Genomic DNA, 27731 nt, shown 5'->3' on the forward strand with positions numbered 1-27731 from the left:
TAAATACTGCTATTCTCAGTATGCTCCATTAAATATACCTCATTAAGGGACATGAAGCCCAAAAGTTATATAAAGTGGTTCATGTGACTGAAGAGATTCCTTTTCTGGGATTTCACATACAAATGGAGCATCCACAGAAACTCTCTTCAATATTTTGTTAATGTTGAGACAACTGTCTTATACTATTTGTATTTTAATGTTTGAATTATTATGAGATTACAGCCTGTATTTTGTACGGCAAGAGGAGAAAGAATACATCTTTAGTGTAAGAATTGGTTTTCAGAATGAGATGTTGCTACCAGAACTCCTTGAGATGGATGCCTGGTATCTGAGATACCATTATGCATCACATCTTGCCTGGGGCAGTGTGGATATTTCTACCAAACTGTGAGAAATGGAGTTTTGTGTTATATTAGTGTATGTAAGGCAACCATTTCTGGTGATGTGTAAGTTCCGACGAGAAGCGAGCTTAAAAATGTTTATGCTTTTCTATTGTTGCGGGCCAGAGTGGGATTGGTAGGAAATTAATCACATCTGGGACAGAGAAAGGGCTTGGGTCTAAGGAAGAAAGAAATATATTTGGATTGTTCTTTTTTATGTGCTTTAAATCACATCTGCTTTTGTTTTTGTTCAGATAACCCCTGGTGAAAGTCCCGGCCTGTTATATACGTTAAACGTTTTCTGCTTGTCATCTTTTTTCATGAGTTGGCTAATTTATGAAAAGCAAATGCATTTAGCTTTCTGCCCTGTCAACTGACAAGCTCTCTAGAAATAGTGAAGCGAACCAGCAGAACTGCAGATTGCAATGGCAAAACTGCTAAAAGATCAGATTTTTGGAAGGAAGATCTGACCAGTGGCTTTTCAGAGCTCTAGTACCAGCTGCCAAAACCTGTATTTGGCTTGATCAGCTGGGAAAAAGGAGTTTTGAAAATGAGGGAGGAGGAGCAGAGGCAGAATCTTCCTTTCTTCCTTCTTCCTATTAGAAAGAATCAGTTCAGAACGACACATACAAATTTGTGGCAATTCTTCCAGCCTTGAATTTGTTGGGTGGACTTTGCCAGGTTGGACTCGATGACCTTAAAGATCTTTTATAACTGAAAAGGTTCTATGATGGTCTTGGAGCTTCTTGTTGTATCTCACACCAGAGTTTATGAGCAGTCCTTTAAGTTACAGAGATACGAAAACAAATTTTCCATTGTGTTCAGCATCTACTTTTAAAGTAATGAATATAATAATAGTCTCTTTAATGAGGGGCAATAGGACTTGGGGATGGTGGCACTTTAACTGGGGTTCAGAGGAGAGACAACTCTGACATGTCTCTTGGATTTTAAGTTCAGTAAAGCTTTAGGTATTTCTTGGCTGGGGATTTGGTCCTGGTTTTGTGGTTATACACACAGAACAGCTGAGACTTGCCCAAAAATTCATGCTTTGAATCAAATTTACTTCTGTAATGTTAATTATTGAGATTACAGTGTTTTCATGATGATCAGTCTTTGGAGATTTTGTGTGAAATTGTACTCATTGCAGAAACGTGAAATACTATAGCTTTAGCTTTAATAATGGGTTTTCCCAGTTGTTTGTAATCATAAAAGGGTTCTATTGAATTACTTGTGTCTTTTTTTTTTTAATGGGTGGCGTTCTTGGAATGAATAAAAGGAGAATTTAAAGAATGAACACTTTTTGCTGGGCATATTGCTTCCAGCAAAGAGCACACTAATTCATTTTCCTAACAAGGCAATGCTAGAAGTTGGAATGTTTTGAATTGCATTAAATGTCATGAAAAGTATTCATCGGAGAGGAACGGCTTGTGGTATGTTTAGAGAGCAAATTTGATCATGTTGGGTTGAAATGAGCTGTTTACACAGGCTAAATATAGCACTTTTTTTTCCCAGAAAGAAAAATGACTTTGATGTAGAAGCCTCTGCAAAAACTCTGAGTGCTTTCATTTTCAGTATTAGGCTGTCAGTAAGTGATGGCTGCTGCTTCTCTTCTTGTTGTCTATAATAACTCATATAAAGCTCGGAACTGTAACCATTTGCCAAGACCCTTTGTATGAGTTGTTTATAATAAGCATTTATACCAGGCTTTTATATCTTTGCTTTATTTGTATGTTATTGAAAAAATATTACACAAACTAATATGCTGAACTGCTAACTTTAATTCATTCAGAAAATATTCTGCTTCCAGCCATCCTGCTTTTCTAGTAAATAGTAACAGGGCAAGTGTGTCATCGTGTTTTAAAAGCTTTCAGTTATTCAGCGTGACCAAACCAGCATGAAGCCCTAATGTGTTTAATTACTAGGTGGCAAGCAAAGTGCTAACAGCTAAGAAAATGTACAAGGTTCTGCAGTTTAACTTGGTTTTGATTTTTTTTTTTGCCATACAATTTGGTAGCATCTATCAAAATCTAAAGAGAAATAGCCCCGGAGGAAGTATTTTCTTAAATGTATGTGTTGGACATGTTTTGCATTTGTTTTTGCACTGTCTTGTCTAACCACTGTGCATTCTTCACATTCAGATCTTGGTGAATCAGTTTGCTGGGTGAGCATTTTCTTTATACAATATGGGATAAATCACAGATCTCAGTCTGATTATGGTCTGAAGTCAACAGGGCCAAGTTAAACTGTTTGAAGTATGTCTGGGACACGCAAATTTATATCCTTGTTTCAAATATGTTTGGGGGAAATGAAGCAATGTTATGCTGGTTGATTCCAATATTATAGAAGAACATTGGGAATATTTTGGTTATCAAGTCTTTTTTTCATGCTTTCTTTTCCCTTCATATGACACTTTTTTGAAGATGAGTTTTGAAGAGTTATTTCTTCAGATCATCTGGAAATAGTGGTTTGAAATGATTTTTGCTCAGTGCTGTACTGATGTATGCAGACCAATCTCATCCATTGTAAACTCATATTTGATTATTGTGTAAAAACAAAAAATCTAAGTATGTTCCTTTTATGAGACTGAAATGTCAAGGTCCAGCATCATTAGCAGAGAGAAGCGTTTTTCTCAAGCATGAAATATGGTACTTGAATAATGAATGTCTTTCTAGATCTTAATGTTAGATCAACTTAATAAATACACAAAACATTCCAAGTTACTTTATTGAAAATGTATACCAAAGATACAGAGTGAGATTAACGTTTCCTACCAACTCTGGTCTTAAAAAGTAAAGATTTCCATATGTTTTCACCTTCTTGTTGCCTTTGTTGATGCAAATTGACAAGTCTGCAATTAGGAGTGATTAATGATGCTCCCCATTGTTTGGCTGGGGCTTGGGCTTGGTGGGAAAGAGGAGGAGGGACCTGGTCCTCAAAGGGGACAAAACCCTCGCTCCAGTGATGGGGACATAATGAGTATCAGCAAATGATGAAGGCGAAGTGCAGAAGAGGAGCTTTTCATGCAATGGTGTCATGTGTTTGGGTTTTTTTCTTCCTTTTTTTCTTCTGCTGATGTTACATGTGGATTATATGCATTTCTCTTTTTGTTAGTTACTGAATCTGCTGTTGCTGGAATGTGATGAGCTCTGAGGCCCAAATGGCTTTGAGAGGAGGAGTGAACGTTTTGAATGTAATCATTAAATAAAGTTGGGAGAGAGAGGAAAAAACATAAAGGGAAATTAAAAAGAAAGGAGTTGTTAAATAGACCAAGCGTGCCTAATTCAAATCTAGCTCTCCGTGGCTGAAACAGAAAAGATGTTTTATACGATCAAGATGTTTTAAGTTGTAGCCTCCGTTAGTTCATCTCCATTTAAACACAACATTTCCTCCCCAGCGAGTTATCTTTTCAAAACCCTGTTTCGAAGATTTGTCAGAAATCGGGGTTGTGTGATTTTTGGGCAGGGTGTGATTGCTGGTTCTCAGATCATTAAGCTTTTCCAAGCAGCTCCCAAACATGGCCAGAAAGGATGTGAAATGTGCCAGGAAGCTGCTTTTCTATCGAAACAGCACAAAAAGGCTCAGTGTATGAGCAGCAATATTTGCAGACAAAATGTTAGTGTGTCAGACTTGTCAGATTGTTTTTCCAAGTGTTTTGTGGGTTTTTTTGTTGTTTTTTTCTGTGGTTTTGTTGTTTTTATTTTGTGTATTTTTGCATATAAATACATCGAGTGTGATGCCTTTACCTGTACCATGTTGCCAGTTTGCTTTAGGTATAACAAAATCTGACAATTCTTTATCTTCTTCGTGCTTTCCATTGTGACACTTCCTTCCCTTCCCACCACCTCATAGTAGTTTCAATGCACCCAACGTTTGGAAGGAATTTTATTGCCATCTACTGTGGACTTCAAGCATCATTAATGTCCCCTTTGAAGATCAAAGACTGCAAAATACTGTCGTATTGTTTAACTTGCTGAGTCCTTCAGAAGGATTCTTGTTGTTGCTTTAAAAGGAAGTTTTCTGTTTTAAGACTTAATAAATGTTAAGTGCTATTTAAAATGCAATTTATCTGACCAGAGCTTTTGAGTTACATGACATGTTTTCCATTTTTTCATATGAAACTAACAAGCAAATTGGAGCTGAAATGTCCTAACTGGTGATATGGTATTCTGAATTTATAAATCAAATAGTACTTGATGATAGATGCTAGAGTTTCTAACATTGTATCTGTATAAATTCATTCAGTTTGTTTTTGCCTTTTTCTTATATTAACAACACTATTGTAGGTTTAACTTGGATACTTCTTGTTTCCTTTAGAGGAAACAAAGTGAAATATTTAGTGTTATCTGTAGGTGAAGATGGTGAGTTGGAATAGGGAAATGCTTAAACATTAAATAACTTGTTTTTTACAATTCTGTGTATGATTTTTCCTCTTCCAGAGTGGCTACTGTACAAAAACCCGACCTTATTCATGTACCGAAGGTATGTTCATCATCACAACCAAAAAATGCAGCATGTGGCACTAACTGTTACCCATCTATCAAACCCTGTTGTTGATATGCACTGTCATCCAAACTTTCCTTTCAATACAACGTGCTTGATTTCCATGTGTTATATTCAGAGTACTGCAGAATATTTGAGTGACTTTTTTTTCTCCCCCCTTCCCCAAAAGAAAATTAGAGACCTGGCAAATTATTATCCACACAAAAAAAGGCGAATTAATGTTATCTTCCAACTCTTGGTACACTTGTTTTTTAGAAAGACATTGCTGAAGTTTTTCTTCTATCCCTACAAGAGAAACAATAGCTGTATGGGGTTTTTTTGGTGCTGTTGTTTTTACTGTGTATTTTTTTCTTTTTAATGAGCACTGAAATCTTCCTGTGTATTTGAAAGAAGCTTATCTAAATATTGGAGATTCCGAGAGCAACTCCCCTTGTTTTCCTTAAACCCAAAGGAATTATGCATTCTTGAGTTCTTCTAACATTATGTTCTCAAGCAATAGTTTCAACTCCCTCTTTTTTTTTATAAGAAGGCTTTTTGCAAACCTGAAAATGCTTGAAAATGACCTATACTTAAAAATAGGTCACATGTTAAAGGTCTTTTTCAACCAAAGTGATTCTATGAGTCTATATAGTATATTACAGCTCTGTTGACAGTGATTTGAAAGGCTCTCATCATTTGGGAACCACAATATTAGAACACGGCTGCCAGGGAGAGGAGGGGGCAGAAAAATACACAACAGGTTTTTCTGAGTGTTTTGACCTGACAAGGTTATATGAAGATGTTAGTGCACATCAGTGCAAATGGATAAGTTCAGAGTCCCCAAGCACTGGCCTCTAATAAATGAGTTCCAGGGCTCTGGTTCTGCTCTTAAGAGCTGTATCAACAGACCAATATATACAGCGTGTGTGTAATATACACATGCACGTGCCATTGGTGTGTGGAGAATGTGAATATCTTGAGTTGGGTTTGAGAGTTGGAATGTGGATTTTTATAAAAAGCACTAATTTTTTCCACATGAGTTACCCTGTGGGTTTTGCAGTGGAGTGGTTCTTCAGTTTGTCATAAATCTGATTTGTGGGGTGTCTGTTTTGGATATGATGAGAAGAGTTATGGGCATGGGATTTCATATTGATTGTGCATGCATCGATCATTCTCTTTCCTAAAATGCATGGCTCATTTTTATTTAATTTTCCATATATTTCATGGCCGCAGTCTCGGTAAAGCTTGCTTCTGTGTTTTGCTTTACGCTAGGCGGGTTATCTCCTCTGCGAGCAGCCAAAATACCTGCATGCGTTTGGTGTGGTTTTGTGTGTTTCTTTTTTGTTGTTTTTCGTCTCGCAATAGGGAGAACCCGCAGAAGTAGTTAAGCCTGTGCCCATTGCCTCTGCTGTTGCGCCCAAAGCCACTGCCACAGCCAGCGTGGCTTACAATAAAACACCGAGGCCGTTTGGAGCCGTAACCACCTCCAAAGTCACCTCCATCCCATCACCATCCTCCGCCTTCACCCCGGCCCAGGCGGCGGCTCCATCTCATGCATCTGCCGCCCCGGCCCCGTTCGCTGCTCCCGGACTGCATGTTAATACCAAGCCTAACGCTGAGCAGCGGCCGCCGAGCGCTGCTAAACCTGCAGTTAATATCCCACGGCAGCCCGGTGCCACACACAATGCCGGTGACGGCGCCCAGGATGTAGCTGAGGGGCCGCGACGAGGATTCAGAGAGAACCAGGGGGAGAGTAAACAGCAAAATGGGTAGGTGGGATTTATTATACCTTTTTTTGCTGTGGGGGTCTTTCCTCACAGGAAAAAAGCTGGGCTTGTTTAAGGGCTTAGTAAAACGCAGCTTGGAGGAATCGTTCAATCCTCAGAAGCGAATCTCTGAGGAAGGATTCGCATCTTAAAAGGGATGCTTTGAATGGCCAAGCCAGGCTTTTGGTGGTGATTCTTTTCTCAGGAGTGAAATTACATCAGTTTATGGGGTGTCACAGCTAAACTGAATCAGACCACAAAACACTTCGTGATGGGTTGTATCACGATGTGTTCTGGACCTTACAACAAGCCCAGTATTAATTCCAATGTCCATGTCTCACTGCGTATTTTGACCCCTCAATACTGAAAGCAGCAGGCACTCAAAAATGCAGAGTGGTCCGTCGAGAACGATCAGCATGTGTTGCAATGGCCAGGAATGAGATGATCGGAAAAACCAGAATGGTTGAGCTGTGGTTACTATTTCCCATCCCTCCAAGGAAGGGACTTGAGGAATAGTCCTAGTGCCTCTCTCTGATACTTTCTCTGTATATTTAGTGTATGAAGAACCTTACAGAAAGGCGAACATCCATGTCAAGTAAAATACAGAATAAATTGCAGATTCAGTTGAGCTTCTCATGGGAGAAAAAAGACTTCTTTAGGTACCTATTCCCTTTATATTGCAGTACGAATAATTTCCATATGTGGACTCATATAATGCAGTTCATATGCATTTTATATCACGCTGTTTTCATGGTAACTTCCAGCCCATTTTTAAACAGCTGATGGCAGGAGTCCACACTGGACAGAAGGATGAAATCGGGAGCTCCCAAGGACTCGCTTGGTGCTGGTAGACTTGTTGAACACACTTTGGCAAACTGTCTCTATCTTTCCAGGAATGCAAGCGCCAAGAGCCCCTAAGGTGGTTGTTTTGGTCTGCTGCTATGCTTAGTTTTACTTAGAAAAACTACGTTTCTACAATGATGTTTAACTGTCTCCCAGTTTAAAATGGATTCGGTAACATTTATGAAATATCAAGACACTGAAGTTTGGAATAATTGATCTATGTGAAATAAATTCCATTTTGCTTCCATTAGCGAAAAAGAAAAAGGCAACTTCAATCTTTTAAATAAATAGCGCTCCTGAGCAAGTGTAGCTCTTCAGACATGGACCTTGTTGTACTCGATTTCCTCCCTTCTTACTGAATCCTCTGAAACCACATTCAGATATAAGCTATTGCCATCACCTCAGAATGGGGAAGAAAGTTGATTTTTCCCTTGTTTAGTCCTGACTTAGAAAGAAAGTGATATACCTTTGTTAGGCTGTGTGCAGTTACATTTTTTATCACAATCTTCTTGCCAACTCTTGCATGAAAATGTGCCTGCTGCTTAAAACAGGTAAGATATCCGCAGACTCCACTCAGTTTAAGCTCAGCCGGGCTAAATTTTTCCCTTTTAGGTTCTCTTGATGATTGTAAGCTTGACTTACATGATGTATGGCTTTACCAGAGCTTGGATTTGGAATCTCCTGTAATATTTCAAGAAGCAAAGAATGTATTAATACATCAACTACTTTTTTTCCCTTGCAGATAACAAGAGTGACAAAGTTAGTATCGACAGCACTGGAATTGAATTATGGTCTTTTTTTCCGGTTGGAATAACCAGCATGTATTCTTCTTTTGCAAAATTAGAACTCTGACAGAGTTTTATATTGAAATTTTGCAAAAAAAGCTTCAGCTTTTCTCAGTAACTTCTTGGTGTAGTAAATGGTTTTTGTCTGCATTGGACATGATGTGATCCTGCTTTTCACTGTGTTAAATTTTGCAGCTTTTTTTCTTATTCTACAGAACATTTGTGTGGTGTTTGTGTGTACTGATAAACTTTCAGAGCGCCTACAGCTAATTTACGTTAGTAATACAACTAGTGAATGGTGAAATACAGTATAAAAGTAAAAAATAAACCGTTTGAGGACTGTGGAATGAAGGGCCAGATACTGAATTAATTCAACAACAACCATAAAGAGTAACATCTGTATACTGTGATTTGTATATGTTGAGGATTACAAATGTGATCGAGGTTTTATTGCCTTGTCTTTTTGCCCCTTGCCTCAAAGTTGAGTTAAGGGAAAGACTTTCTCATTGAATTTTCCTTTGTCTCTGGCACCACCTTGTGGCCTCAATGGGTCATTACTGGTAGACTATTAAGCCTTAAAAAGAGAAGCGGTAGGATCCACAAGAGAAGTCAGCAGGATGTTTCCTTTATAACACCACTTCCAACAAATGTGGGGGGACTACTGATTTCACTGTGGTGGTTGCTATAATGCAGTCAACTGCATGTCAACAATTCCATTTCCACGTAATTCCACACCTTTAATTACTGCTTTAATTTTCAGATTTTGTTTTTGCTATTAACTGTTTTGATGCATTACTTTATTTTTCTCTCTACTACTTGTGCTCCATCCTGGAAATAGCAGAGCCTTTTGTTTCTTTACCCCTCCCTCTTTTAGTAACCTCAATATGTGATACATGTACTTCACTAATGCTGTGTGTCAGTAAATTTAATTGTTTGCTATAATTTTGTGTGATACCTTTCACATCATTCTTTCACCTATTAAGTATTCTTTTAATCTTAAGTATTTACTAATATATTCCACTGAATGGGCATAATTCTCACTTGTTGACAATTAATAATTTCCATCCTTCTCATTCATCTTTTCTACCCTTCTTTACCAGAAATACTTTGGGCGTTAAAAATACAGTGTCAAATTAGTGGCAAAAATAGAAGTGACTTTTGAAGTTATTATGTTTGTTTGTTTTATTATTACAATTTTTACATCTTAGAAGCTAGTTTCATGCAGTTAATCTCCTGTAAATTATGTTAATGTACTTTTGGAGAGTATTAAAGATTAATGCTTTGGGGTAACAAATGTGGAATTTAGGAGTTATATAGTTGTATATATAGATATAGTGTTAATCTTCTGTTCTCTTTTCCTAATATGATCAGTGCCATTACATGTTATTTACATCACTTACTGAAAGCAAAGCTTTAAAATCCTGTATTCTTGCAGGTTGGCTGGTGCAGGGATGGATAAGAGCACATAGGTTACAGTGGGGAAAATATCCAGATGAAACGATCACCCAGTTTTTTGACTTTCAGATAGGATATTGAGCATCAGTATCTCCATGGGATGCTCCAGAGTGTTGGTACCTGTGACAGTTTGGATGGCCTGGTTCCGATCCAAAAGGCTTAGCGGGTACTGGGTGGCCTTAGTGCACAGTCTGTGCTTTGCCTCCTGTGAACCAAGGGGAGAACTTGCTGCCGGACACCAGCTCCCAACTAAGCAGACTGCCCTGCTTTACCAAAGCAAATTCCGCTCTCATCCCTGTAAGGAAATCACCACGAGTTTAATTGAAGTTTAAGTAGGGGAGATCTGTGCTGCTGTGGTTTTGGTAGCAGAATGAGAACATTGCCATTAGTTGGATTTCAGTGCCCCCTTTTCCCTCAAAACTAATTCAACAGAGTAACTAGTTGTACTTTTGTTCCAGCTTTCTGACTTTCTTTCTTGTTTCTTCTTTTCTTCTTTTCCTGTTTCTGCTGGGAAACCTTTCTCTTGCTGTCTCACTCTGTCATCTCCAAGGAAAAACCCACCCAAACGGTAAAGGTTTGAAAGTGTAAATGTCTTTAATACTATCTTACACTGTTTCAAATGTTCCAACACTGAAACAAGGAAAGATATATCATCATGTTAATTACAAAGCTGTGTTTGGTTCAGAGAACTGAATCAGGTGTGCCTGTAGAGCTCAGCCTTGCACATCTGCATCCAAACACAGAAGCTGCTTTTAAACGCTGCAAAAAGTCCCAATTCTGCCCGTGATTTTGTAGCTGCCCCAACCCAGGTGATCTCCAAAGCCTTTTGCTCACCGCTGTCTCCTCTCCTCGCCACAGCCCCCCGCGGAAGCACATTGTGGATACCTACACGGAGTTCTACCACACGCCCACCCACAGCGATGCCAGCAAGAAGAGGCTGATTGAAGACACTGAAGACTGGCACCCCCGGACCGGCACCACCCAGTCCCGCTCCTTCCGCATCCTGGCCCAGATCACCGGCACCGATCACAGTGAGTCATTGGATTTAAACGAAATAAAAGTATTGGCCTTGGGCAGACGGGTGTTTCTAAAATTTTGGAGGGAGAGGGGAATAGTAAAAGGGTTTGGTCCCATCTCCTAGGTAATAAATCCAGTAGGCAGAATTTTGGTGAGCTCTTTAAATGTTTGAGAAGGCTATAGGAGGGAAATATTTTTGTAGAACTTCCGCAGTTATTAAATAGCTCAGGATTACAGAGTCACAGAATGTCAGGGATTGGAAGGGACCTGGAAAGCTCATCCAGTGCAATCCCCCATGGAGCAGGAACACCCAGATGAGGTTACACAGGAAGGCGTCCAGGCGGATTGGAATGTCTGCAGAGAAGGAGACTCCACAACCTCCCTGGGCAGCCTGGGCCAGGCTCTGCCACCCTCACCATGAAGAAGTTTCTTCTCATATTTAAGTGGAACCTCTTGTGTTCCAGTTAGAATCTGTTGCCCCTTGTCCTATCACTGGTTGTCACCAAGAAGACCCTGACTCCATCCTCCTGACACTCACCCTTTACATATTTATTAACATTAATGAGATCACCTTACTGGACATTATTCTTAATTGAGTAAAAAATTAATACATCCTGCATAAGTCTTAAATCAGTGCCCTTAATGCCTTAGAAAATTAAAAGAAAAATCTGTTTTCTTGCAGTGAAAGAACCTGAACATGAAGGTGCAAAGAAGACTAAGTGAGTTGATGTTTTACATTTTTATTACCTTGCATTATACTTTGCATGTCTTAATTCTTAACTGATAGTGTTTGCATTTGTGTGACATCCGGGTGTTTTTAAAAGATTGCTTTTTTTTTTTGCCTTCTGCTTCGGCATGTAAAAATCAAGGTCTTTTTCTGCACAGACTGACCTTTTAAAAATCTATTGGTGCAGTCCAATATTAATATTTGTGCAGGAGTTCAAGATATTCCATAAACCTGGTCTGGTTTGGCTTTCTGTACAAGGTCAGCTTGTTGATGTGTTTTCCTCAATCTAACCAGGCATTTTTTTGTGCGTGAGCGTGGGTCAGATTGCCAGGCATGGAAAGTATTTGTGTTCTGGGCTGTGAATGAGGGTCAGTGCTCTCCTTCCTTTGGGATAAGTGGTGTTGAAAATGAGGACCAACCAGTGGCTAAAATTTAATGGTTCTTGCAGTCAGTGGGACATTTTCTACTGGCTTTGGCTGATCCAAGTTTTTGAGAGAGAGGAAGGCAATGTGCATGGAGATTGCATGTTCTCTTGTGAAACTGCTTAAGACAATCTTTCTTTCTTTCTTATTTCTCTTCTATCACTTCTTTCCACAGGGAAAAGGTTCCCATCCACGTCTTTAGCCCCAAATATACAAAATTACGTGACTGGCACCATGAAGTCTCAGCACGTGTTCTTAATGTCCAGTGATTTGACCCAAGTTGCAAAAGCAAAATACAAACACTTCTTTCCTTTCTTCTTTCCATCTGCTTTGCAAAAAATAATAATTAAAAAAATAAATCGAAAAAAAGAACCTATTTCACTAGCCTTACTGCAAGAGAAATTCTTAGCCTTTTCTATACTTTTCTAACACTTTCCTACTGATGTGTAAAGAATGAGATGAAAATGTTTTTGTGCTAATAATCACTAGTTGATGAAAATAATACATATTTAAACCAGCACAACTTGGGTGACTGAACCTCCCAACATGAGGGAGGAGATGGCTGTTGCAGTTCTTTTTTTTTGCCTTAAAGGAGTCATTTACGTTGCTGAGTTTGAGTTACTGTAGGTTACTAGAAAGCAGAAAGTTACGAACAAAAGAATGTGAAATTGTATTACTTTGATTTTGGGGCTGGGGGAAGAAGACAAAGAGGGATTGTATGCGCTTATTTCAAACTATTGTACTTAGTGATTATCTTGGATTTCACCAGATTTTCAGCAAGTCAATTTTAGAGTGGTTGTAAATGTTTTACCAAGTAGAGCAAGAAGACAGACTGCTTTTAAGCAAATAAAAAAGTAAATTAAAAAAACCCCTCTGATGCTGCGAATTGAAGTACAAGCTCAATATAAAGATTCTGCTGCTTAAACTAGTAATATGTTCATACTGTGGAAAACTTTGAGCAGAATGTTGCTGTGTACCTGTAAGAGCTTCAACACATCCTCTAACAAGAGCAAGATAAGACAGTAGTATTTATTTATTTCAGAGTGAAGCTCATAGGCTTTCTTGTGTTTATAAAAGCTTCATGGCCCTATGGTTCTCCTGTAAAATAATGTATTATAGTAGCTACACATTCATTAATTTATGCTTTCTGAAGCTTGAAGAGTATTTTAATAAAAGTTGCTTTTGTCTTAGCTCTGTCTGTTTTTCTTTTGAGTCTCTCTGACTCCTCGAGTTGTCTTCTCATCCTCGGAGCTGTAATTTCCTTGCACCTTCACAGATTATAGTAAAAGGAACAATTAAATCCCTGGTCCTCAGGAGAAACAATCTAAATTGTACAAAACTATCACAGTAGTAGTTTCTGATCATATTAAAAACAGGGTATATGTTTGCTGTGCAGAAATCAATAACATTATTTACTTTTGTGGGGGCTACAGGAGTAAGAATCCTACTAAGTAAATCTCTTGACTTTTGTGCTGTTTATTGAATTGGAGACATTTCAGCCCAGGAATTCAAAGATGAATTGCAATGTACATATAAAAACCTGATCTTTCATAATTGCTCAATGAGAACCGTTGCGATCGGCTTGTAGTTTGTGGTGAAATTAGTCCCGTGAACATATCGATGTCCCCTGCAAATGCTTCTGCTGACTTGGGGGAGTTGGTTTTTTTATATTGCACAACTTGGAGAATTGAAAGAAATAGAAACCTTTGGAAGCATTTTAAGCTTGTGTTTCCTTTTCAGATGGTTTGTACTGCTGTGCAGTTCAGCAGTAGCTTATGGTATTTGTCATTTTATCTCTAGGAAAAGCCAAACAGAGAATGGAGACTTCAGGTAATAGCCAAGTTATCCAGCACTAACAGTCACTGATGTGGGTACCTAACTATGCACAGCATAAAGTACAAGTAGATTTCCACTGGTAATGATGGACCAAGGCATATCACATCACATCTCACACACCTTTTGAGTTAACTCCTTAGGGACAGTGGGGGAAAACACTCACTTTAATAATTTCACTGAAGCCTGTTCTGATGAGAAGTGCCCATCAGTTTGATTTCCCCCCACATGGCTGTCGCGTAACTCAGTAGTGAGTACAGTGTTACTAAACCCAAGTGTTACTGAGTGCACATACACCACAATATAATCACTTGGTAGAATACTATGTAGTAAATTAGAAGTGTGAAATAGTGTATTACCATTGTTTTGCTGGGTTTAAAGAGTTTTTTATGAATGGAAAGATGGGAGCTTCAGGAGCATCAGTGCAATGAAAAGTCATCTCTCTGCAGTTTCTTTCATTAGGGCAGAATGGTTTGACCTTCAAGTATTTTTATGTTTTGGAGATGTCCCTAGGTAAAGAGAATATAATATCTTTATGTTGATATTTAACTTACCATTATCTTTGTCTAACTTACCAGCCTTTATCCCATTGAAGGGTGAATATTTTTAGTAAGAAATGGAACAAAAAGCCTCTCTGATCCAAAGTACAGAAGCCTCTGTTTTGAGTAAACATAGAGATAGTAACAGAGTCTGTCTATGGATATGAGAGTAGTCTGAGAAAGTCCACCAAAATTATTAGTTGCCTATAAATCCATAGGCACAAATCAATAGTTCCAAAAATGTTTTATGAGTGTGTGACATTAAGTTAATCTTCTACTTCAAAGATGTCATCTCTTCACACAGTATCCCCATTGCACAACACCTCTTGATGCTAAATTTTGAACTTAGTTATTGTTTCCATTCACATGTACAGAACACACCCTTGCTTATGTCTGATTCCCAGCATACATCTGATTCTGGGAGGTTTTTGATATAAATGAATAAGCTTACATTTAAGACACCATCTAGAAGAATGAATATGACAAATGATGAAATAGAAACTTCTCTTCTGTCAGTAATCTACAGATAAATATCTCAATAATATTCAACTTTTCAGGCAGGCATTGTCTGAGACAAATGCCCTGTGGATTTTTTATTATGGTTTATCCCTAGAATCTTGGTCAGTCCTTAAACAACCTGTCTTAAATCATGTGTGTATTTTTTTCCCCCCATGTAATAAATATCTGTAAAGCATACCTGCAGATCTACCTAATGGAGCAGGAGCCCAGGATACCTCTATTAATCTGAATAAAAACTCCGTTGCTACCCAGACTTCGGAGATGCCACCTGTGCCAGAATTTCCATCCACATCTTTACCACCTATGAGGTCTGCTCCCTGCTCATTCCTAAGTTTGTTCAATAACTTTCAGCGCTTCAGGCTCCCTACTTTATTAAGATACTTAATTCTGCATGCTAACATAAAAAAAAGGGCAGCAATGCCTACTCCTATGGTGAAGTCTGCTCAGAACTTGTGGTTGCGATTGTTTTCTACCTTGTAGTTTATTTCTTTGTATTTCAGTGAGATGTCTGACGTGCTTTTCTTGATGTCGAGGGCTTGAAGACATTTTCTAGATTTTCTTTTCCCCATCACAGCTGAAAATAATATATATGAAAAATGTTGATAAATATATAGTCTAACTTTCACAAAAATAACACCCTAAAAAAGTTGCAGTAAAAATTGTATGAAACTCCCACTAGCACTTGTATCTGTTTCCAGTATTTCCTAAATGTTTTCCTTCACATAACATAATACTAAATATTTGTGTTCCATCTTCGTGTAAACGCAAAATTCTACTTGACTTTCTGAGTTTATAAGGAGCAGGACACTTCTCAAGCTTCACTAAAAGCTTAACACTTCCTAGGATTATTATGCCTGGTTTTATCCCTCTATTTCTATTTTGTTTTGTTTGTTTGTTTTGTTTTTTATTTTTACTGAGACTTCCATGCACAGTGTCTCCTGTTCAGCAAACTATTTCTATGTGGATTAAAAAATCTCTTTCTCTGTGTGTCTCCATTTGGTTTCATTACTGTGAATGGAGTGAAAATGGTGCTAGACCAGAACCTGCAGCTCCTCTTTTGCCAACAACAGAGTTCTCCCCTGGTACTGTCCCCTCTCCCAGACTTGCTGAACATGTTGCTCCAACAACACCTGGGAGGTAAATAATTCAGAGAGAGTATCTATCTATATATTTTCTAGCTTCAATTTGTCTGTCTTGTCATTCACTTAAAAAACTTAGTTAATCTGCTGTTATTAGAGATTTTCCTGGAAATGACAGGAGGAGGAGATAAATTAAATAAAGCTGAGCAGGTTTCTGAACAGATATCCTGTAGATAGCAGTTAAAATAAGACACAATATTTAGTGCGTGTCAGGATGTTGTCAGTGGATGTTCACCCCAGCACCTGGATGCAGTAACTTCTCAGTGGTCTCACCAACTCAAAAGTGAATTCAGATTTCTTCCACACACAGAAAAATCCCTTTAAAAATATAAAAATAACTTTTTAAAAAGTGGATTGTTTTATTCATAACACTGTGCTGTGATGCAATCAAACAGATTATCTGGCAAGTTTCCTCGGTTGGCTTCACTAGCACTTATCTGGTCAAACTGGGAGACAGCTGAGAGATATTGGGTGAAGCCTCACAACAAAATACAATAGGTCTATTCTGTTGCAATGTCTTTTGAAGGCTTTTTGGAGGTCTGGGAGAAGAGGGTGCCCTCATGAGCTGACGTGAGATCAGTCAGGAAGGGGTGATGACAGAAGGTTGCTTGGTCAGCAGGTTGGTACCTTCACGGTACCCTTTGGTTTGAGCCAATGCAGAAAAGAAGATTTGGGAAAAGAAATTTACATCTAGTCTTACTCAAGATCTATGGCTCTAAGTTTATTATTTGGCAAAATGAACCTAGTGAGAGAGTAGCTTTAAAAGGAGCTACCTGAGGTGGGAAAGGTCAGCTGTGTTTATGGTGGTTTAGTATGAGAACTGAAGTACTTACACGAATAGTCAAAAAAGTAGATGATGCATATTTTTCTACTCAAAAACCTGAGCAGACTCTGCAGAGCTGTAGAAAGGATTGCCCCTGAAGTCCAGTATTTGCTAATGACTGGCATAGATCTTTATTTTTCTCCATCTTTTCTTGACTGGAGCTCTGTGATTTGTACCACCCACCACTGAGCCACCAAGAAGGAGAAGGAACTTGCTGAGAAATGTATGAAGGATCTGGTTTTGATTACTAGGTCCACTGTTTATAAAGCAGACTTCATAATATAAATCATAATGCTATTTTATTGTAGTTTTAGTTCTTTATTGAAAGCTTAAACTAGTCATATAGCACTATAGCCAACTACTGTAATTTATAGTGTATTATTACTCAATTTCATGTATGCAATGCAGTAAAATATTTAAAAGCAATTACAGCCTTTCCAGAAAGTTGCAAAAAGTCATCTTTAAAGGTCATCCTGGCAACTTTAGACCTTGTAAACCACAAAATGTGGCACTTCCTCAGAAATATATAACTAATATAAAGCAGACCCAGTGCCAGCAAGCCTTCAGATTGCTCTTTTATATACACACTTTTTACAGTTGTACAGGCATTTTTATCTTCTCAAGAAATTATTCCTGATAGTCATAAATACAGAGACTTGGTATAAAATACTAGGTATTAATCCTGAGTTTTGTTGTCCACTTTCTGACTAGTGGACAGCCAAGAATATTCTCTGCAGAAATTGTAATCTCTGAGGGTGATTTCTTACTCCTTTTCTAGCCACTGCCAGAGCAAAAAGTGGAAATACAATGAGTATGTATTATGTAAATAAGATTTGGAGTCAGCCTGCTCTCCCTTTGGAGCATATGCCCAGAGCGAATCATTTCCCTTTGCCTTCTTCAAGGCCCCATTTTTGTGACCTATAAAGCTTCACGAAGATGCTGGGTGAAGTTTAGGAGAACTTGAGGGCAGCTCCAGGCAAGGGTATAATTTGTGCACACCCCTGTTTTGTTGTGAATTGTTGTGACTGTTGTTGTACTCACCTCAACTCAGCCAGATCTCCTTTTTGGCAGGTCTGACATTTCTACATCAATTTTCTTAAGCAACTTCCTTTGGTTATAGTCACCATGCAAAAGGGAATTAGCAAAGACCTGAGCTGCTCATTTGATTAGCAAACCAGCATCAGGCTGGGGAGAAAAAGAGGTCTCAGATTGACCAAACTAAAACTGTTGGATCTTCCAAGGTTGTCTTGATTTGGTGACAAGCAAGAGGAATTAAAATATTGGGGGGAAATATTGCATTCCTGTGGTGAATGCTACTTGTCCTTTTGCCTTCTTGTACTTCAGAAGACTTTTGTTGGAGAAACCCTTTGGAAGCCTTACCCAAGTGCACATCTCCTGGTCCTCATGCTGCTCTGGAAGTTTGCAGAGCAATTAGTATTAGTAGTAGCTTTTAGACGAAAGGTAGAAAAACAATTTGGAAATTGAAGTGGCCTTTAGATGGAGTTGGGAAAGACCAGTCATGGGTTGGAAAGGTGACTTTGTTGTCAAAAGTTGGTGACATGGGGTGAATATGTAGTGTCAAAGTGTGGAAGAAGGTTTTTGGGGGAAGGCACAGCAGAGTGTTCCTAATATATGGTGCTTTGGTATTCCACATGTTATTCACTTGGCTTTGAAAGATTAGTCTCCCTTGCTATAAAATGTGTGGTTTTGAATTGTTCGGTAGCCTGAAGTTTTTTGGAGGAGAATACAAGTATTAACTTGTGTAGTGATGGGAAATTCAGAGTAGAATATTGACTAAGAGAGAAGGAAAGTGCTTTTCTCAGTAATTAAAAATCTGGGATATAAAACCATACCTGCTTTTTTTGGTCTATTTTATTTTTAACAAGTAAGGAGTGCTTTTAAAAATCCTTAAATGAGCAGCTCCCAAGCTTTAGTGAGCATTGCTAGAGGTGTCGTAAGAGTTTAATTAATGACTTATCTTCTCTTGCTACTTTTGGGCAGGCATGAAGCATCCTTGCCTCCTTGTGAAACAAAGTCTTTCAGTAAAATCTCCATCTCTCAGTCTAAATCTTCTATAAGTCATACAAGGTAAATCTTTTAAGGTATATCTACAGCAGACTGTTAGGTATAAGCCAAGTTTTAAATTCAAGTGATGTATAGTTGTGTAAGTGGAGTGAAATGGTTTTTAAAAATGCACAGCAATTCTGTGGTTATTCTTGAAATTTAAAATAGAGCCTGGGTTATGGATTCACCATTGTAGAAACAATTTTGGAGCCAGCATATTTTTGTTCATTTTTTTTTGCCTCTTCACGTTCTTCTCAACGCAGTTAATAAGTAGGGAAAAATGAAGAGGGGGTGATGAGCACACCAGATTTTGGTAAAGGTGGCTAAAAATAGAGCTACTGAAGTTAAATCACCAAATATTCCAAAGCTTTTCACATTTATTATTTATGATGAAAAAGAGGAGAAGCTCAATGATCCTCAGGAGACTCAGATGTATCTATGTGGTGTGTCCCAAGTTCACTGGGAATGACCCCGAGGTGTGAGGCAGAATGTGGGATGGGGAATTCAAAGTCTGATAGATGCTAAATGCTGACTTAAGGGAAGTTTTATTTATGGGTGAAAGCAAAATTGCTGTTTTCTACATTAGTATTCAAGTGGCTACTACATCATACTGTGTCACTGTGAGCTGGAAACTGACAATCACTTAATTTTGCAATGGATAATATGTTTCTGTCAACCTTTCCTGCTTTCTCTTGTTTTCTCCTCTGTTGACTCAAATCTTCTGTGCTAGAAAAGTCCTGCTGGAAAATCCTTTGGGAAGCCCACCCAAGTTTGGACCTGCTCCTGTTCCTGTTCTTTCTCCTTTCATGCAGAGATCAAAAATTAAGAGCATGGCCGCTGCTGCTGTGTCTGCTGCTCTTGCTATCCGGGCCAGGTAGATGTCAACTTTAAAAGGAAAATTTTATAGCTTAGTTTAAGAATGTTCAAGCTCACGCAACAATAATCATTCTCTGGCAGAGCTGAGAAATCAGCTCTTCCACAATAGCGCCGTGAGCAAGTTGTTAAGAGCATGTCCAAGTCTTCCATGCCTTATTTTTAGCTTAGCTCCAGACTGCTGCTCTGAACCTTGGTGAGTAATTCTCTCTGATCTGATATCTGTTTGAAAATTCAGTCAGTAAACTGACTGTAACAATTGTTATACAGGTTACAAGGAATAACCTGCATCTTTGAGTTAACTTTTGGAGGCCTGAAGACAATAACTCTTGGAGTCCCAACTAAATCTTTACTGCATTGCTTTTTATAAATACTTACTTAGAGCAGTGGTCTCAAGTTTTTTTGATCACGCTTTCATACCAGGAAAAATATTTCAGCGTGCAATATATGTACATTTAGGTATTTCTAGATTAAATGCATGTCCTAATATATTACGTACATTATATATGTACACAAAATCAGAAAGTAAAAAGACGAGAAAAAGAGGAAATAAATGTTATTTTCATAATATTTTCTCTTTTCTTTCTTAACAGTAAAAATATAATAAAATTCTTATCACACTCCAACTGGTTGTTTCGTGCATCTCCTACAATGTGCAGCCTCCACTTTGGGGACTCCTTATTTAGATCTAATTTCTCCATTTAGACTTAATTTCATGCATTTTTATGGTTGGACTCTTATGGAAGGTCTCTTCCAACCGAAATTATTCTACAATGAGTTATCCTAAGTTCAGTTTCTCCACACTGCTACAGAATTCATAGCCTTTTCCTAAGGGTTTTTAGATTTTCCATGATCCCAGCCAACTTGAACTTCGATCACCTAGTTTGTTGATGTGGTTGGTCTTTTTAAACACTTGCTAGACTCTCGGAACCTAGTGTCTACCGCTCTCTCTTGGATGCCCTGCTCATCACGCCTGTCACTAAACCTCCTCTGCAGGCCATCGGGCCCTCCAGGAAGTCCATGAGTGCTCTGGAGCTGCTGAAGAGCAAGAGGTATTGTGTGAGTGCTGTGCATGGTTCACACTTGGGACACAAAAGAAACCAGCTTCCCCTTCGAAGCCTGTTTCTGTCCTCTGCATGCTCAAAGCAGTCTGCCTGGTGTGGTCTTATGCACAAGGTCACCGAACCCCAAATCCTCCTGGTTTTGCCTCTTGGCAGGACTAATCTGCACCCTGGTCCTGCCCATGGTGTTTGTGCACGTCCACCGTGCTAAGCAAAGGTTTGCGTCGCGTCACGAACCTCCGAGGGTGATAGGACAAGAGGAAATGGCCTCAAATTGCACCAGGGGAGGTTAAATTGGATATTAGGAAAAAATTCTTCCCCGAAACGGTTGTCAGGCATTGGAACAGGCTGCCCAGGGCAGTGGTGGAGTTGCCATCCCTGAAGGGGTTTAAAAGGCATTTAGGCGAGGTTCTTAGGGACATGGTTTAGTGACAGAGTTGGGTCAGGTTATGGTTGGACTCGATGATCCCGAGGGTCTCTTCCAACTGAAATGATTCTATGAGGCACTGGTGCTCTAAATAGCTGGCTGAGGAAGAAACAAGATATTCTGGCTTGAAACCCCCAGCTAGGTGAATTATTTGCAACAGTTCCTTGAGCAAGTAAGCGACGTGTTAGGCTGCAAGTGTGCTCCAGGAACAAAGAGCTGCTATTTTTCAAAGCTCACTTTTAATATATAAAATCAAATAACTGGCGTGCGGTGCAGCAAATAACCATTTAAAAAATTATTTACTGTCTAGACCCTTTGTTCCTGTGCTGATCCTGTTCAGTGCACAGGACTTTTTGTTCTCATTTCCTGACCACAGCTATGTTAACGCTGTGGAAAGCTGCTTTTATGTAATGGACTTCAGCCTCAAAGGCGGAAATCTATTTGGTTGTTTTACAGGGCTATGTATTAAGCTATGTTAAGGAAGAAACATTTTGTGGGTTTTCATGTACTTATTTGCATTTTCACAAGAGTAAGACCCTTCGGGAGATAAGACCCAATCATAGATAGAGCTGAGATCCCCTTGATGTAAGAAATTTCTGTTGAGTAACAAGTATTAGATCTTTCATTCTGTTTCGTGATGCCCATGGTGACCTCAGTCACTAGAAAAGGCTGAAGTAGCCGTAAATAAATAGTAGTTATTGGACAAAAACAATCTCAAGTTGTCACATATCCACTTAAAAACAAAACAAAGCAATCCCCACCAAACAAACCAAACCAAAACCCCAGAATTATAGTGATAGAACACAACCTTAAACACTGATTTTCTTTTTGCCACTGAATGATAGTTGCTAGGAAATCTTTTTTTATGAATGCATCCAAATGGAAAACCCCTCCAGGAGTTCTGATACCTGTGTACTGTGCGTGAAGCCCAGGAGATGCTACTAACAAGACTTTAGCTGCAGTGTTTCCTTTCTGCTCATTTAGTAGAGCCAATTATGGCAGTGAAAATTAATTCCCTGACTTGCATTTTCTTTTTTAATTCACTTATTAATGTACAGTGTTTATGTCATAAGATGCAAATGAAAGTTGATTGTTACAAGAGTGGAAACATTCTCCATCCTGGCTCTGAAACTGGCTTTATGTTTATCCATCATTTGCTCACTGTAAGGGGAGAAACTCTCCTGGTTTTGAAGGTTTAGTTTTGGAGATGCTTAAATTATGATGTATTTAATGTCTTGTGTTTCCAAGAATTGGAGCTCCACCCAAAAATTAAATTGCATGGCAAAAATGCTGTGGAATTTTGCAAGACACTAACAAGAATGGGCATTGACGTGGCTTTTGTTTATCTACCTAACACTGTGTCACATGCATTTACTTGAAAAGAGGCCTGTGAAATAAAAACTAGTATTGAATCTGAGAGAATATTTATTTATTCCAAAAGATGCTTTGAATGGTTTCTGTGTAGAACGTGGCTTACAGAAGGATTACATACATCCTTACCGTAACTCGATATGGAAATACCTCCCGCTTTCTCTGCTTTCTTTTTATTGTTTTATTTTGCATTATTTTCTTTTATGCAAGTTATTGTACCACTGCTATTTTAATGCAAAGCTTAAACACCATTTTAAAAATCTGATTGTACCATGGGTTTTTAGTAGGAGTAGGAACAAGGTCAGCACTCAGCATTTCTTGTCTTCTCTTTCTCTGTTGTTATACCAGAAAGTGCTTGCAAAAAGACATATATTTCCCACATTCATGGGGTTTTGTCATCATTCTCATACCTGGCTTTTTCTTGTATCCTATAAATGTCTTCAGCTAATGTATATTTTGATACTGGACAAACTACATCACGTGGTGTGTACAAGCTGGACCTTTTTCTTGGGCTGTTTTTGCAGTCTGTTTCCCTTGCAACCCACTTCCAGGGTTATTTGGATTAATCTTCCCATAGATAATTAATTAAACACATTGTGGGTTTTCAGGACACAGGACTCTGAGTCAATCAGGCTCCTGTTCCACTGCTGCTTCATTCTCACAGTGTTGAAACCCCTTGTCCAAAGCTTGACAGTAGACCATTTGTGTGATGCAAGCATAAGTTGCATTAGCATTCAACATGAAAATCTTTCATTTTTGCCATAAGTATTCATCAGATGGAGCAGGAGTTTAAGAGGTATAAAAGGTTAAAGCTAGAGTTAGAATGTGGGCTTGTCATTAATAACAGTACAAGTGTTTTGACATCAAAATGTGCTTGACCTGAAACTGACCTACGAGTGTCACTTGGGAAGTCTGAGAAAGCTGCTTATGCAGAACTTGGCAAATACGTAAGATTTCTCTTCCTCCGTCAGTTTTCTAGTGACAACTCTGAAAAGCAGATGGGAGCTCTCTTCCATAACCTGTTCATTTTCTTGAATTTATGTATATTTTTTTTTGGTCTCTTCAAGACATGTATTTTCTAGGTAATACATCTTGGGTTGTCACTGTACAGGCTGCCCAGGGCAGTGGTGAAGTCACCATCCCTGGAGGGATTTAAAAGGTGTTTAGATGAGGTTCTTAGGGACATGGTTTAGTGCTGGAGTTGGATGAGGTTATGGTTGGACTCAATGATTCTGAGGGTCTCTTCCAACTGAAATGATTCTATGAATATCCTAGCGAGTTACAAAATATTATTAGGGCTAATTGTGTGTATTGTACAGCCACTTTGTAGGTGTGCTTCTGAAAAGATACATAGCTATATGTACGGAAGGCGACTTCTGCAACACTGAAATTGCAGACAGGTGCTTTTTTCATAGTAGAAGCCAGTCCTAAACTACCTTATTTTTTAACTATTGAGCCTGCTGCTTAATGTCAGAGAGCGTCTTCTTATCCTTTTGCTTTTGGTCCGCAACAGCACTTTTATGCGATGTATCTCTGCTGCATCAACATCTGTGGTTAAAACAACTTCTAAATCTTGAATCTTTTTTTATCCCTTACCCAGATTCTAAATATGTCAGTTATTAACCCTGTAAGTCTAGAGACAGAAAAACTCAAGGATATGAACTTTCATTTTAGCCTCCTTCAAGCTCTTGCATGTCCTATGGCCAAGGTGATGTTGTGGGTGTGCAATGCTTGTGAAATAAAAATAGCTCAAGGACTTTTACTTGACGAGCTTGGCACAATGTGTAATTCTGTGAATGGCCCCAGTGAAATATACGTGATACACATGTGCTGTGAATTTGTTTTTCATCAACAGAGGAACGAACACAAGGCTTCTAATGTGTTAACTCAGAGATTTCCAGACTGCACAAAATATGTATTTAGAATCATTTTGACTGTATTTTGCAATGGTGTTGAGTTCATTTCCTGGTTTTGTGATCCTCTCAGTTTGCAAATGACCTTCATTAGCAATTACTCCTCTACTTTAAAGACTCTCTACGAAAATATTTGTTTTCAGCTTCCTAAATGCAAATATCCATTATACAAATACTGTTACACTGCATAAAAGATTTGCTATGATAACTTTCTCATTCTTGAACAGCCTCTGGGAGTGAGACATGAAAAATTTTCTTGCTCGCAGTATAATTAGTTGCTACTTACACCCTACACGAATTGTGGTTAAGTGCAGTTTTCATTATGCATGTTCTTAAATAGGTAAAAGAGTTCTGCTAAGCCTTGAAATATAAAAGCAGCGGTAGACTGGTCTAAAGAGGCGATATAAAATATTGTGCTTGTTGTCTAATGTATAAAGAAACTTATAGCTCTTCTAAAATGCTTAATCATTTGGGGGGGCAATGGCCCATAGAAGAAAATTGCTTATAATTAAGTGACTTTTAGATTGATGATTTGTATTAAGATGTACAAGTATCATCTGACTCTATGCATATTTGCCTACTCTCCAAGAAAGAAACAAAAAGTATTGAAAAGGTCTGGGATTGTACCCAGTTTAGAGTTCTGCTTCAACCTGTATCATACCAACATTTAATCATTTTAAAAGGAAAAAGTGAAGGGATTTAGTTGTCTCTGACTTTTGGTGGAAATTCCTTAATTGTCCAGTTCTTGAAAACCAGCTTGAAAATAGACATTCCCCAGCACTGTGAGGGGTGATTACGGAGAAGCAGGTGCTGCTCAGTTGTAGCAGGCTGCAGGTTTGCTTCGCAAACGCTGTTTTTCTAGCAAGAAATACATTTTATTTTCTTTTCCTCCATTGTTTCTGAACAGCGATTCCCCGGAGCCTGCCCAGCCTGCTGCTCTTACAGCTGTATCAGCAAGGAGCGTGCCCGCCCACCAAGGAAATTCAGAGATTAGACCTGGTCCCACCTTCACCGCAGCCCCCAAGCCACCAGGAGCCCCGGGTGCTGTCAAATACTCGGGCTGGCAGCCCTCAAACCAAGCAGGTAACTGTCCTTGTTTGCTTAAAACCTCGGAATAGTTCAGGAAAATATAGTTCCACGGTGGGTGTAAAAAGCCTATAGGTTTTGAATGGCTATTGGTGTCTTTTGGGTACTGGTCTGTATAGAGAAGGAAGAAAACCAAACTGAAACGCAACAGATTCAGTGGTTTTGGTAAACTAGTAGTCATTTGTAAGCAGCCTCATCAATGTGGTCGATTTCACAAATATGGAATCAAGATGTCTCTGACCTCTGTTGAAAACATATATACCAATGAAATACATATATATATATACACACACCTCACAGTTTCAAATTGGTGACTCTAAACTCAACAGAGTGTATTCCATGCTGTCTCAGGGGTGGGAGTATCAACAGATGTGTTTTCCAAGTGATCATTTCCAAAGTAAGTGTTAAGTATATTAAAAAAAAAGGACATTAGAGTGGTTATGTATTTGATATTTGTAGGTTCTATTTGAACAGTGGGCCAAGGTATTGCATACCTTTGTGGTATGGAGATTTATTTAGAGGTGGGTTCTTGCAAGGTTTGTAGCTACTTCCTTTGAGTGTAGTTTGATTCTTACCCCTTTAAGCCCACACCAAAGTGTCTTACATCTGGAAGGCAAGACATATTCTTTATGAACATGTCTATGTTATATCTGTATTGAAACATGCAATATGTGTAACTATGTGCCAATATTTTAGTAGCAGTGCATGCAGTAATTTGGGTTAATATCTTAATTTGTTTCTTAAACTGAATCAGTCTTTGGTGCCGAACTAAGCTTGAGTAATAATTGCAAAGGATCTGAAAATCTGCAAAGGAAATCTGTATTACTAATTAAGCTTTAACTACTTATTTTTCTTATAAGAATGAGATCAGTATTCATGACGCTTTCTGACAGGATCAAAGGTGCTAAATAGATTTTGGTGGTCATGGTTTACTGCTGTTAAGGGTTTTCCTTCTTTAAAAGTATATCCAGTCCAGAAAAGGAACCACAGAGGCCCTGGCATAAAAATAAAGATAAAAATGACACATGTGGTGTTAATGGTGTGTGTTTTATAATGGCTCTGGCATATCTGGCTAAATTACTGCTGTACCTGGTAACAAATACATATATTTTGTTATGGACGTGCAGTTCTGCTATTGAGCCTCTAGATGGCAATACACTGTCATTTCTATTCTTGCCTGTCAAGTATCCAGTATATTCGTAAGGACAAGGTAAAGACTTTAATTTGACAACAGGTTAATTCTAGCATTGTTTTACATCTTTAAGTGTCGTTATAGAAAACAAAACAACAACCAACAACAACCACCCCCCCTCTTTTTAAAGTTACAATTGTATAGCGTGTGTATTTAAGGTAGATATTTGTGGGAATGAGATAATCTTGCATTTTTTTAAGTGACTGATTGTGCTTCAAGTCGGAGGTAACTCTCTTTCTCACTAAGTGATAAATTTATTTCAATTGCACAAAAACCACCTGCCACTTGGGCTTTCAGTTGTACCCCACTCATTTTTCAGTGTGTCAGTAGGTGTTTCATTGCTAAATCCTACTAGAATGCTTTAGAATTAATAAAAGTCTAATGTTTCAAATAGAGAAGGATTTAGAGGGATGAATTAAATTACACTTGATTCTATACCTCAAAAATCTGTGTGAATACTCTTGGATAACATTAAAATATGTGTATGTTCTTTTTCCCTCCACATTAGAGATACCGAATAGGTAGGTGAAGGGGAAAGAAAGACAGATCATTTTTGGGTTTTGTGTTCCAAAATAGCTTACAAAACTAGCAGATAGGGGAGGCATAAGCGTGGTTACAACACCACGTTTTTCTCAGGCCTATGTTTCATAAAAGAAAAAAATACTCAAGGTTTTGCTGTACCTGAGCTTGCTTAAAAAGGCTGAAACCAGCAAGTCCGGCAGGTAAAACTGTTTCAATAGTTGAGATAAAACTGACTAATTTTATATATTTTTTTTCAAATGTTGAAGAGAAAGAAAGGCTGTAACTGTTTCAGGGCATGTTTGGACTTCAGTCATTAGTTCTGCTGTGTGTCTGCAGTCTGTGAGCATAACGTTTTCTTTAAACTAAAGTTGCCAGTGCTCCACAGGCCAAACAAAATTTGGCTTCTTAGGTCATACCCCTAACAAAATTTTAAACAAACAAAACTTGTTCTTTTGAGTCTGATTGATTTCATAGTTGAAGTCTGGCGTACAAAAT

The 27731-nt window shown here is 38.5% G+C and overlaps 1 protein-coding gene across 4 annotated transcripts in view; it reads left to right on the forward strand.

Annotated features, from left to right (window-relative positions):
- PDLIM5 (PDZ and LIM domain 5) overlaps nucleotides 1-27731 on the forward strand; it is a gene marked incomplete at both ends in the record, with an annotated part of 94604 nt that overhangs the window by 48750 nt on the left and 18123 nt on the right. The window contains 6 exons of one of the 4 annotated variants that reach the window (XM_080343635.1): nucleotides 4817-4859; nucleotides 6225-6628; nucleotides 10567-10739; nucleotides 11408-11444; nucleotides 13675-13704; nucleotides 25344-25519. In XM_080343635.1, the coding sequence (XP_080199761.1) occupies nucleotides 4817-4859; nucleotides 6225-6628; nucleotides 10567-10739; nucleotides 11408-11444; nucleotides 13675-13704; nucleotides 25344-25519 (863 nt within the window). Of the gene's footprint in view, nucleotides 1-4816; nucleotides 4860-6224; nucleotides 6629-10258; nucleotides 10277-10566; nucleotides 10740-11407; nucleotides 11445-12049; nucleotides 12366-13674; nucleotides 13705-25343; nucleotides 25520-27731 lie in introns of those variants that run through there. The other 3 variants (XM_080343636.1, XM_080343638.1, XM_080343637.1) reach the window with 3 other exon arrangements.

Source organism: Nesoenas mayeri, assembly GCF_963082525.1.
Source record: "Nesoenas mayeri genome assembly, chromosome: 4".
In the NCBI taxonomy this organism is placed as follows: domain Eukaryota; kingdom Metazoa; phylum Chordata; class Aves; order Columbiformes; family Columbidae; genus Nesoenas; species Nesoenas mayeri.